At 46.3% G+C, this 12670-nt stretch overlaps 1 protein-coding gene across 2 annotated transcripts in view; it reads right to left on the reverse strand.

Annotated features, from left to right (window-relative positions):
• The window catches only part of Slc22a23 (solute carrier family 22 member 23), a 170505-nt gene that overhangs the window by 30252 nt on the left and 127583 nt on the right, over positions 1-12670 (reverse strand). For both annotated transcript variants that reach the window (XM_029468209.1, XM_021179965.2), the window contains exon 4: positions 12178-12346. In XM_029468209.1, the coding sequence (XP_029324069.1) occupies positions 12178-12346 (169 nt within the window). The remainder of the gene's footprint in view (positions 1-12177; positions 12347-12670) is intronic.

Here is a 12670-nt window from a genome sequence, read left to right on the forward strand (position 1 = left end):
ATTTAGCTCCCATACAGACACACCTATAATCTATAACATTATATTGCATGCAGCTGGTGCTCATCCACCCACAAACCCCAGTTAATATTCTCCACTTTCTCACTCTTCCTCCTGTGGAAGTGATTACCAAGCGATAGAAATCAGAAGGTACACAGGGCATGAAAGGGGCAAAGCTGTACAGGGAGCTGATTTGACACCATTTGCAAGCGATACAGACAATGTGGTGCTCTGACAAAGCAGTGCAGACCTATAATCTCAGCAGCACTTGCCAGGCCAAGGCAGGGTGCTAGCAAGCTGGAGGCTAGCTCGGATTAGAATAGTGAGTTCCTGGCCAGGATGGATAATTTGGCGAGACCTCGTCTAAAACTATAAAATATAAAGGAGCTGGGATGAGCTCCTCAGTGGTTGGGCGCTCCCTTAGCATGCAGACGCTGCTAGGTTTAATTCCCGGGAAAGGGGGTGGGAGTGGGGTAAGGAGGGAAAAAGGCAGAAGAGATGAATTTGCCACTTCTGCATCTAATTAGAATTGTACTGGCACCTCTGTTTGCAGCTTGCTGGGGATGGGCTGAACAGCTGTTCCAAGGGACCATCTTCTGACCTAGGCTCTAATCCTACGCCCATCAGGGTGGCAGACAGATACCTTGGATACAGTATCTACTTGTCATGTGGGAGCCTCCTGCCTGCCCTGATTTGTCCTCATACCTAGCAGATGCCTCATCACCACTGTGAACACCTCTCCCAGCTCCCTCGGAAACTTATCCTGATTGGAGTTAGCCAGTTCCAATGCCTGAGGGAGATCAAACTGCCACTTTTTTAGTACTGGTTTCACAGGTCCCCTACATCTCATTCTATCCATCTGTATGGACTCTTACCAGCTGCCTGTGCAGCAAGTCATTTAGTATCTGACACCTGACTTGAGCCAGGCACCAACAGCTCAGACTCTAACACATGCTCACCCGGTCTGCCCTCTGCTTGGTTTTCAGGCTGTAGAGGCTTCCAAGCTGGCCTTCCATAGCCCCAGCTGCTGTGGTAGGGCAGTGAGATGGATTTGTGGAACACGTCCTTGTCCTGGGGATGACAGAGGCTCACTACCCTGGTAGTACTTGCATGGTGTCAGAGAGCCATACTTCCCTATGCCTCAGACCTCTCGATACCTCTGCTTGAAGGCACATATGTAAGCAATGGGATTCATGGCATTGTACAGAACTCTGTACTCACAAGCTGAAATTGAAGACGCTTCTTACCCAAGGGCTCCCAACATCCCGTGTGATCAGCAGGCTCTGAACAGCAGCTGAGAGAGACATTTCCAGCTTACTTTCAACTGCTCATTCAACTTTCATGATTGAAATGGGCACTGCCATTTGAACTTCTAGGTCTGTGTTCTTAATTACTTCTCTCATAATTACATAAACTTGCATTTATACACTTTGATCATATTTCCTCCCCATTACATGCTCTTTCCTACTTTCTTCTCTCTCTCTCTCTGTGTGTGTGTGTGTGTGTGTGTGTGTGTGTGTGCATGTGGGTATGAGTGCACAAACATGTCCAATTGCACTTAATTGGGGACGCTTCTGTGAGCATAGGTTTGGGGAAGATAGTAGACTTGAGTCAGAACAACAGAAGAGGCTACGGCACTGAGGAAGGTAAACCCCTCCCCACCGGCATACATGTGCCTTTCTTAGTATTACATGATGTTTCACTATTGTCAAGGTAATGTAGGGATAAGAAGGATATTTTTAATAATTTATTTTTATTTCATGTACATTGGTATTTTGCCTACCTGTATGTCTGTGTGGGAGTGTCAGATCCTGGAGTTACAGACAGCTGTGAGCTGCCACGTGGGTCCTCTGGAAGAGCAGTCAGTGCTCTTAGCCACTGAGCCCCAAGATAAGAAGAATATTTTTTTCTTTTTTTTTTTTTGCTAAGAAGAATTTTACAGCCTTTTCTTTTCCCTTTTCTTCTTTCTTTTTCTTTTGAAGCAGGGTTTCCTTGTGTAGCCCTGGCTGTCTTGAATATTCTGTGTAGGCCAGCTTGGCCTTGAACTCACAGACCTCCATCTGCCTCAGCCTCCTGCATGCTGGGATTGAAGGCATGAGCCATTATGCACACGAATCAGTTGCAAACTGCTCACTGAAGCTTGTGAATGGATTGTTGTGTACCTACCTATTCATGTTCCCAGAGACTGTAGCATCTGTGACTCATCTTTTCCCTTTTCCTGTGAGGGAGACCCGTTCCCCCTGTGAGTAATTGTTAATACAGATGAGTCCCGTGTGTTCTGAGAACCTACAACCTTGTTTTCTCTGTGATTGAATCTCTTTGTATAATGTGATATTTTAAAATAAAATTGTTTTTGATGGAGGATCATGTTGTGCTTCTCACGCTTGGGAAAGAAAAGCAAACCGATCCATGCACGGACATATCTTTTAAACTCATATTTAAGCAGCAAGCAGCACAATTAATCCATTTAACAGACTTTCACTGTGCTCCTATTAGGATAGGTAGCAATACCCTTATGACTTGAAGAAATGTTGTTGTCATTGTTAGAGGGCTTATGGAGTCTTCCAGGATGAGAAGTAAGTTCTGCACCAAGTGCATGCTACCTTTGGTGGCCCATGCACATTCCGGGCCTAGGAGCACCGCAGCATGGGATTGAGCTGAGCTAGCAAAAAAAGGACCTCTGGCAAGCCACAGGGGTATCTGTGTGCCTCAGTTTCTCTATCTGCTTAGGAAGCTACCACAGTTACAACTTTAGGGGTCCCTGGGATGATCAATGTCACTCGGGGATGTGAGTACTTAGTGTGGCTTCCAAAGAGCAGCCTCCAACCTGTGTAGTGATGCACACCTGCTGCCTCAGCTACACAGGAGGACTGCTTGAGCTCAGGAGTCTGAGGCCAGCTTGAGCAATATAGCAAGACTCCATTTCAAAAACAACAAACAAACAAACAAACAAACAACTTGCCCCACAAAACCACGATTGCAACAAATTATAAAAATCTATGAGTCTGCTTAAAACGGTTTTAGTGACATGTACAAATTATGACCAGTTGCTGTCTTTATAGATAATGAAATTGTTAGCATTTTTAATTGGACCTATGTAGCTTGAGGCCATTTATATGTTTCTATAGTATTTCTCTGGAAACATTTAAACACAGGCACTTGTTTCTAAGGCTCTCTGCTCACTACCTCCCTTGGTGCTAGTTCCTTCTACAGCTGCTGAGCACAGTAGGTGCCACCTCCTCCCCACTCCTTCCCACTGTCACAAGACTCCTGTCTCACCTGGAGAACTGGCCTAATCGCTTTCCTTTGTTGTTTCCTGTTATTTCCCATCTAACTTCCCCTCTCTCAGCGTCATCTCCCGTGCTTCTAATGATTGTGATGGTTGCAAAGCTCTCTCGTCAGGATGAAATTCCAGCTCGACAAGGTGTGGTTAATAATTCACCATCCTCACACATCTGGTACATGTCTCTACACAGGGCATTCATGGTGGGTGAACCCAAGCTGAGGATAGTTTCCAACAGGTACCTGATGAAGAGTTTTGGCGGAGTGCAAGAAAGCCACCCCTATTGCTCCCCTGCAGGGGTATGGAAACAAGCCAGGAACAGAAACTTCTGCGAACAAGACACCTGTAGCTGTTGATGGGGTTGCCAGGTAAGCAAGGCAGGTAACCCAGTGCAGGCAGCGGGAACACAGCCAGGACGGGAGTTTCCAGAATGAGTCGCATGTGTTTATAGCTCTGCAGTGCAAGTAAGGTGGTTAGACCCGAGCCCAAACTCCTGTCTCCTCCTGCAAGCACTTTTGGAAATACCGCTGATGCTGGATATCTGAGACAACCAAGGTGACGCCTGTGTCAGCAGTGGAAGTGACCTGGCTGTTGGCACTCACCCTTCAGTGAAACGTCTGTTTCTCAATATAGAACTTCAGATCCTGTTTTGTGAATGGGGTTGGACTCAGCCAACCGAGAGCACCTTGGCACATCCTTTATGCCCTGTCCTAAAGCGCACCGGGTCCCTATGTCACATGCAAGAGGACTGCTCTTTTTCTTGGCACAGGACTGCTTCTCTGACCTCAGGACTCACCTGCAGCCCCGGAACACTTCATGTGTGTTTGTGGTACATGCATGTATGTATATATATGGGTATATGTTCAAGTGCACATGCACACAAAGTTCTAAGGTTGACTTTAGGGACCTTTTGTGGTTGCTTTCCATTTATATATTCTCTTGCGTGAAGCCAGAGCTTGCGGATTCATTTAGTCCATCTAGCCAGCTTGCTTTGGAGATCCTCTCTGTTCCTATCACCTCCCTCACCTTCCCACGCTGGGATTACAGGAAGGCCACCACACCTGCATTTACATGGGTGGTAGGGAGCCGAACTCTAGGTCCTTACACTTGAGTGGCCCAAGCTTCACCTACTGAACTATCTCCCCGGGTCCCCGGGGAAGCTTTTGGATTTTCTGTTTTTTTTTCCCCCAGGCAAACCTGGATCTCTCTGTTGAACACTGCTGCCTCCCCCAGGAGGAAGCTTGCAGCTGATCTTGGAGAAAGCACACCCCTGGAATGTTAAGGCATACTGAAATCCACATACTCTAGAGTGCTTTGGGATATAAATATTAAGTGTGGTTTTCTTTCCTTGCCTTGATGGTTTGTGAGGGCAGGGCTGTGTCTGCCTTGTTTATGAAGATAGCCCTGATACCTAGGAAACACAGTTTGAAGAATAGAGAGCCACACACACACATCTTTCATGGGTTCTTATTGAGTTGGCACACAGATGCTCACCAGCACAGGAGGGTACACAGCAGATGTGTGAGCATCCGCATTACCAAACCTGCCATGTCCTCTGGACCTGTCATGTGACATTTTCACTGTGACTGAGATGACAGCATGCACCCAACCACAGGGATGGCATGCACCGCCCCTGCTTCCTGTGGCTCCTCCAGAAAAACGCCAGGCTTTTCCATTTCCTTTCTGCCACTCCTCAGCAGTAAGTCCCGACCAGGAAATCCCCTACTCCCTGCCCCTCTACTACCCCCCAGTCTTCCACACTTGTAGTCTCCTGAGACATCCTCATGTAATACAGACTTTGATACAGCGATGAGAACGCAGGGCAAGACTGTGTTTGTATGGGGAGCTCTTACTGAGGAGTTGTTACCAGCTATACTGCCAGTAGGCTGGGGCCAGCTGGGGCCAGCTGCAGCCAGCTGGGGGAGGCATCTTTCCCACTCTTGTAGCTCTTCCTTAAGGTCCAGTTCACCTCCTACCTATCTCCCTGCTTCACCTGGCAGAATTCCTCTTATTCTTCTGCCCTCTGATGTTCTAGATCATGACTTTTATTCTACGTATTCATTTGTGCACGGTGAGTCTGGAAGGGTTTATTGGATGGGTCAGTATGACTTTCTTCTGGATTAGGACTAAGATGTGCTGCCCTTTCTTAAGGACTAATGAACGGCCAAGCAAGCAACTATAGAAGAATTTCTGCTTGGCACCTTCACTCACCTTTGACTGTGCCCACTCACAGGTACAGTCTCTTCTGTACCTGCTTCATGACAAAGTGCCTAAGTGCCTCTGTGCAGCACCCTGGGGTGCCCACACACCAGCAAAGCTCACCCTTGTTCTCTCTGCACTCCCCATTCCTTGCCTTCCTTCATCTCCAGCCCACAGAGAAAAGTCAGCTGGTTCTGCCTCACCCAAAGGTGACATGAGCTGTAAGCATCCCCAAGCAGCTTACTTTGGCATTGGTTCTCAGACTCACTAGGGGTGGGGATGGGGCAGAAATCCACCCCCACAGCCCATGACACAGACCTTCCAGTCACCAAAGGGTACCTTCATTCAGCTGCTTTTCATGAACCCTTTGCCAAATTCCTGCCAGTCTGGCTTGTACTGGTGGCCTTGTCCTGCGCTTGTATGCTAAGCATGCCTTTTAACTTGCCAGTGTCTAGATGTGTGGTGGCTATGCTCACCTTGGAGCACTCTGCCCAGCTCTGCCAAGGGTTAACTCATTCTTAGTAATACTAAGAGGCTCAGCTTCAGGTTTTACACAAAAATTAACCAGTCTAGAGACCATACCTTAACAACCTCTTAGACCTAGATCAGCCTCTTATACCAAGCAATTACCCACCTGCTATGATAACCCCAGGGCTGAGTAGCAGACAGCTGGGGACAGCTCCATACCCTGACACTAGCTGACCTGTAACTGTCCTACTATGCCTCATCTAGTTTTTCCTGAAGAAACTACAATAAAGGCTCCTCTACACCTTGTCTGTCCCCCTCAGCTCTGCTTTCTGGTTTTTCCTCATATGGCCTCATGGGATGTTGTGTGACCCCCTCCCCCCCCACACCCCCCACTTAAGAACTGTGAGCAATAAACTATTTTTTCTTATGAACACCTGTAGATCTCTTGGCTCCACCTTACCTAGATAACTGTAAAATTAACATTTGAGAACACTGTCTTCCTCCACTGCCTTCAGAAGTAGCACTGTGACATCTGCAGCAGTTGACTTCATCCTATCACCCTCAGAATCCAATGGCAAAGGGGACTTTGGACTCCCTACTCCTGAGCCCTTCCTATCCAAAGACCCAGCCCCAGCTTCCTCTCTTACTCTCACGAGCCACATTGGGTCCGCTGACAAATCCAACTGGGGTCACTTCCAAAACACCTCTCTAATGAGACCTTCAGGTGAATCTACTGTCCACTTTGTAGGCATTGCCTTACGTCACACAACCCAAAGCACAGTGGCTGCCTCTACCCAGCAGGGCAAAAGGACAGATCTTCTCAAAGCATAGGTGTGCTCAGTAGTTTTATGTCAACTAGACACAAGCTAAAGTCTTCTGAGGAGAGGGAACCTCAGTTAAGAAACTATCTCAGAAGATTGGGCTATAGGCAAGTCTGTCAGTAAGCAGCACTCTTCTATGGCCTCTGCATGGGCTCCTGCCTCTATGTTCCTGTTGTGTCTGAGTTCCTGTCCAGACCTCCTTCAATGATGGACAGTGATAATGTAAACCAAATGAACCCTTTCTTCCCCAACTTGCTTTGGTTGTTGTGTTTCATCACAGCAATAGAAACCCTAACTAGGAAAGACACTGTTACCAGGATAGTAGAGTATTGCTGTGACAGACCTCACAATGTTGTTGGGAGGACTGCAGAAGCACTTTGGAACTTTGGGCCACAAAAGCCATTGAGTGTTTAAAGTTTGGTGACTGTTCTGTAGGAGCTTGGAAGATAAGAATGCCAAGGACAGCACAGATAGATGATGGAGGCCTGGCTTGTGACAACTCAGAGGAAAGCCAAATTTTTCCTGGGTAATTTGGTGTCTGGTCAGCTGGAGCTGAAGAGTCATTTATGATTAACAAGAGACCAGCATCACTGAGGGGAATTCTTTTGGGAAGTGTTCCCTTGGGGCTGGCACACAGAAGCTGTGTTCCAGAGAGGGCCAAGGGTGTAGCTCATGCTGGCAACTGAACTTGGTAATAGAAGCGCTACCCAGATGGTACTGGTTTTAAAGTCTGAAGGGGTCATGAAAAGCAGCTGAGAATAGGAACTATGGCAGGCTGTGATAGGCCACTGGGGAAGGTGCAGCCTCAGCAGCAGTTGAAACCCCAGGACTGAGGGGATCATGAAGAAGCTGAGACGTGGTAACATGAAGAGAGCCCAGGAGGGGTTATGGGTAAAAGTGCAGCCCAGTTGCCACAGACACCCCAGCATTGGAGATGCCAGAACCAAGAACAGTAGCAGTGGTGGAGTGGAGACTGCTCAAGCCTAGAAGGCAAGCTGTGTGTGCTACAGAGGGCAGAGCCAGAGAAGTGACCCAAGCCCCTTGGAAGCACCCAGATCATGAGTGGACCCCACACACTGGACACTGAGTTATTTACACAGTTGGAATTCAGTTTTGCTTTGCTTTGATTGTACTGGGCCTTGATTCTTTCCTCTTGAAGTAAGAAAATATTAAGCTTAATTTTGATTTTCATCTCTCACAATTGAGAGACTAGATTTTTAAAAGAGACTTAACTTTTTTTCAAAGATTTATTTATCTATCAATCTATCTATCTATTTATTTTTTATTTATTTTATGTATGTGAGTACATTCTATCTGAACAGATGGTTGTGAGCCTTCATGTGGTTGTTGGGAATTGAATTTTAGGATCTCTGCTCTCTGTGGTCGGCCTTGCTCACTCTGGTCAACTCCACTCGCTCAGTCCCTACCCAAAGATTTATTTATTATTAAGTGTCAGATCTCATTACGGGTGGTTGTGAGCCACCATGAGGTTGCTGTGATTTGAACTCAGGACCTTTAGAAGAGCAGTTGGTGTGCTCTTAACTGCTAGGCCATCTTTCCAGACTTAACTTTTTAAAATGTTTGAATTTGTAAGAGTGTGGGGCTTTTTAAGTTTGTAAAATGTTTTATTTATTTATTTTTTAAAGATTTATTTATTTATTTATTTATTTATTTATTTATTATATGTAAGTACACTGTGGCTGTTTTCAGATACTTCAGAAGAAGGCATCAGATCTCATTATGGGTGGTTGTGAGCCACCATGTGGTTGCTGAGATTTGAACTCAGGACCTTCGGAAGAGCAATCAGTGCTCTTAACCACTGGGCTATCTCTCCAGCTTTATATTGCAATGTTTGTGGCTTTACAGTGATGAGTTTGTGTGCTAAGTCGACAAGGGATCAATTGTACTGGATAGTTTCATGTCAACTTGACACAGCTAAAGTCATCTGAGAAAATGCCCGCATAAGATCGGGTTGTAGGCACACCTGTAGGACATTTTCTTAATTAGTAATTGATGGGAGAAGATCCAGCCCAGTGTGGGTGGTACCATTCCTGGGCTGATAGTCCTGGCTTTATAAGAAACCATGCTGAGCAAGCCATGAAGAGCAAGCCAGTAAGCAGCACCCTGTCATGGCCTCTGCATCAGTTCTTGCCTCCAGGTTCCTGCCCTGTTTGAGTTCCTGCTGTCACTGCTTTTGATGATGAACTGTTCTATGGAACTATGAGAGAAATAAACACTTTCCTCTCCAAGTTGGTCATGGTGTTTCGTCACAGGAATAGTAACTCCAAGACAAGCCTCTTCCTGGCTTGTTTAGGGGGCTGTGATCTATGGGCTACATTTCACCTGTGCCTGCCTTCTGTATTTCCAGAGAATAACAACTTGTTTGTGTGCAGGTATTGTATCTAGAATAATAGTAGCAGCCTGGGGTAGGTACTCAAATAATACTTAATTTTCCTTCCAGATTATTTTGTGTTCTGTGGTTTCTTAGATGCAAACTCCCAAGTCTACAGTTTTTGGCCCTCATAACACCTTCCCCCCAGGAATGTATGAATTTTGTCTGTGAGCTCATCCTTGCCAATAATTTTCTTCCATGTGAGCTTTGTGTGCATCTGTGGGAGGCTTTGTTAACTTTAGAAGGTCCACATCTTTCTTAGCCTTGGCAAGTGGCTAAATTTTTGTGCATGCATGCGTATGCACATGCACAGTACAGACTTCAAAGCTGTGGTTTCTTTTACCTTAGAGAATCTTTTTCTGTCTACAGTTCAGGGAGTCAGCTAGCTGTGGGTGGAGACCCTGTGGTGAGCAAAGATTTTCTGTCTTTGATTCCTGGCTTTATTCATGGAGCTCAGTTCTAATTGTATACCAAGCCTGTATTTAGTCCTTTCTCTGTTGCTAAAACAAAACGTCTATGCCAGGGCAGCATACAAAGCCCAAGTGTGTAAGACTGAAAGTCTAAGACCAGCCTTGGTTAGACATCTGGTGAGGACCTCAGGTGGGTGGGAGCATAAGGATAGAATGTGTGTGGCAGAAATCACGTGGTGAAATCACGTGGTGAGAGAGATGCCAGAGAGATTTGGGGGTAGGTCAGTTGCTCTGTGAGACCAGTGTCAGTATGTCCCTTCTATGGACATACCCCTAATCACTAAACTATGAGACCCCCCCCCCCCCACCTCTGAAAGGTCCCACTGCCTACTAACACCACTACACTGAGAACCAAGCTCCTGGCAATAAGAATGGGTATGGAAAAAATCCACATCCAAACCACAGGGGTTACAGTTTGAATCTGAAGCACCTCCACAAGCTCATGTTTTAAACATTCCAGCCCCAATTGGTGGCGCTATTTTTAGGAGGTTCTGGAAATTTGGGAGGAAGTAGATAGGTTTTTCAGGGTAAGTCCTTGGAGGTTTATCTATGCTCACTTCCTGTCTACCACCTTGATGAGAAGAGCCCTTCCATGCCTTTATCTTCATAGCATGATTACCATGACTACCACGACTTTTTGGCTTGAGGATCTGCATTGGGCAAGTGGTTTGCTTAGCTTCTGTGTCTGTGCCTTAGAGTGCTAGCAGTCACCAAGCATCCTGCCGGGCACCCTGAATGCAGGCAGTAAATACTTCCTTGTTAAGGAAAATGTGTCACTCTCTGTACTTTGCCACCAACAGCTGGTTGTGCTGGCCGGTGCTACCATTCACCTCTCCCTCCAGCAGTCACTGGAGCTTATCAAAGAACGGAGCCAACAGGAGGAGATGGCAGGACAGTGGTAATGAGAGAGGCGATGATAGAGGGCAGGCACCCACACAGTCTTCAAAGCCACTGACTCTTGTGGAGCCTTTAAAGGCTAGTAGGAAAAGGAGGAATTCATGTCTCCTGGCAATTATTGCTGCTCCCACACACAGGTTTCTATTAAGGGTACTACAACCATAGCAGTAGCAGTTAATACTTGTGGGATCTTAAGACCTAACACACGCCAAATAGCATTAATATTTGGCATATTTCATATAAATATCAATTAAATATTATCAATATTTAATAATCAATAATAAAATATAATTATGCTGATCATAACCACTAGCATATGTGACACTAGGTAGCAGGCATCAATTAAGGTATCTGTATTAATTCTCCCAACCCAATCCTTTACTGTTATGACTGTAGGGCACTGATGGACTTGAGGTCCAGAGGTTAAACAACCTGCCAACGGTTACATGTCTGTTCAGTGGAAGGGCTCTAGGCTCTGTCCCCAAGTCTCCCTCTAGATTGTTCTTGCATGCATCCTTTTGGACACATCGTTTTAGTCTTAAAACAACCCTAAGGTAGAATGATTGCGACCCACTTTTCATAGAGCTGATAAAGCAGAGAATTAGAGAGGTTTGGGACAAGTTGCTGGGACTGGCTTAGCCAGAGCTAAGCATGGGGCATGGTAGACAGACTGACAGACAGACAGGGGTCTTTCTATATGTATCCAGTTACTGAGTAAAATGAATCACTTCAAAAGTACAGTGCTGAGCTGCACTGGATGAGAGGGTACCAACTGAGCAGTCACAGAGGCAGCATGACCATGACGTTCCCCAACCTGCAAACTGTCTAGGGTACCTGCCTAGTGTTTGGGTACCTGCCCGTGGGCTAGAATGGAGCTCTTGAATATATTTGTTGTTTTTGAGTCACTGACCAAGAATCTGACAGAAACAGCTCGAGGGTTTGGCCCATCGGAGAGTTTCAGTCCATCACAGTAGGAAGGCAAGTCCAAGCAGCTCAATTCAAGGTGCTGTAGAAATCATGGAAGACTCATTTTGTTTGTTTGTTTTGAAAGGATTTGATAAGTATTTTCAGCTGCGTGGGCCAAAGTATAGGCAATGCATTTGTGAATATATGGGAATGGCTATATTCCAACAAATCTTTATTTGAAAAACACAGAGGATGAGCCAGATTTGGGCAATGAACTGAAATTTGTTCACTCCTAACTAGAGAAGATAGGGAGCTTTTTATAATCTCTCATTCAGCATCTCCCTCTACATGTCCCATCCTAACACAAGACCTTCCCACCAACTTGCATGTCCATTTATAGGTATTCATCTCAAGGTAAGAAGCAGGTTAGTGCAATGTCATGGATAGCCATTGGGGTTGGGGAGTGGCACAGAGGGCCTCATTCTACAATATGAACAATCTAAACAGTTAACACGCACGCACACACACACACACACACACACACACACACACACACTGGGGGGGGGCACAAAGAGACAGAGACACAGAGACAGAGAATGTGTGTATCTGTGAGTAAATGTGTTGAGAAAGACTTATTGGAGGTGAGACCTTGTCAGGAAAAACATGGTAGCACAGTGGAGGTCAGGGCCTGCAGGGCCTGCAGCCCGTTGCATGTGTGGTGTGGTACATAACAAGAATACTCACGACCAGTAGAGCAGCATGAGCAGGAAGGGACAGATGATGAGGGCCTGCAACACCTGCCAGTCCCGGCACAGCGCAGCCAGCCCCGGCATGAGAAACTGGCCTGCCATGGCCACGAAGCTCGCCACCATGGTAATTATGAACCGTTTTCCTGGAGGGCATAGCTCTATTCCTAGAAAACAGAAATAATAAGGCAGATTGAGTGCCACTTGATTGCCTGATGCCCGAGGAGCCCTGGGATGTCACTGGATACAGGCGGGTATTGAGGCCTGATGGTCACAGAACAAGCTGGTGGGAAGGATGGTGTATTTAGAAATGCTTAGCTCAGGAGCTAAGATCTGCTGCTGCTGCTGCTGCTGCTGCTACTACTGCTGGAGATGGAGTTTGCATCTCTATCCTCTTTCCTTTGTTCTTTGGCATCATAGAGCTTGCTGTCCAGCAGGTCCCCTTGCTGCCATGACTTCGCCTTTCCTTCCAACCTCGGTTGTACACTGGG

This window comes from Mus caroli, chromosome 13 (assembly GCF_900094665.2).
Source record: "Mus caroli chromosome 13, CAROLI_EIJ_v1.1, whole genome shotgun sequence".
Taxonomy (NCBI): Eukaryota; Metazoa; Chordata; class Mammalia; order Rodentia; family Muridae; genus Mus; species Mus caroli.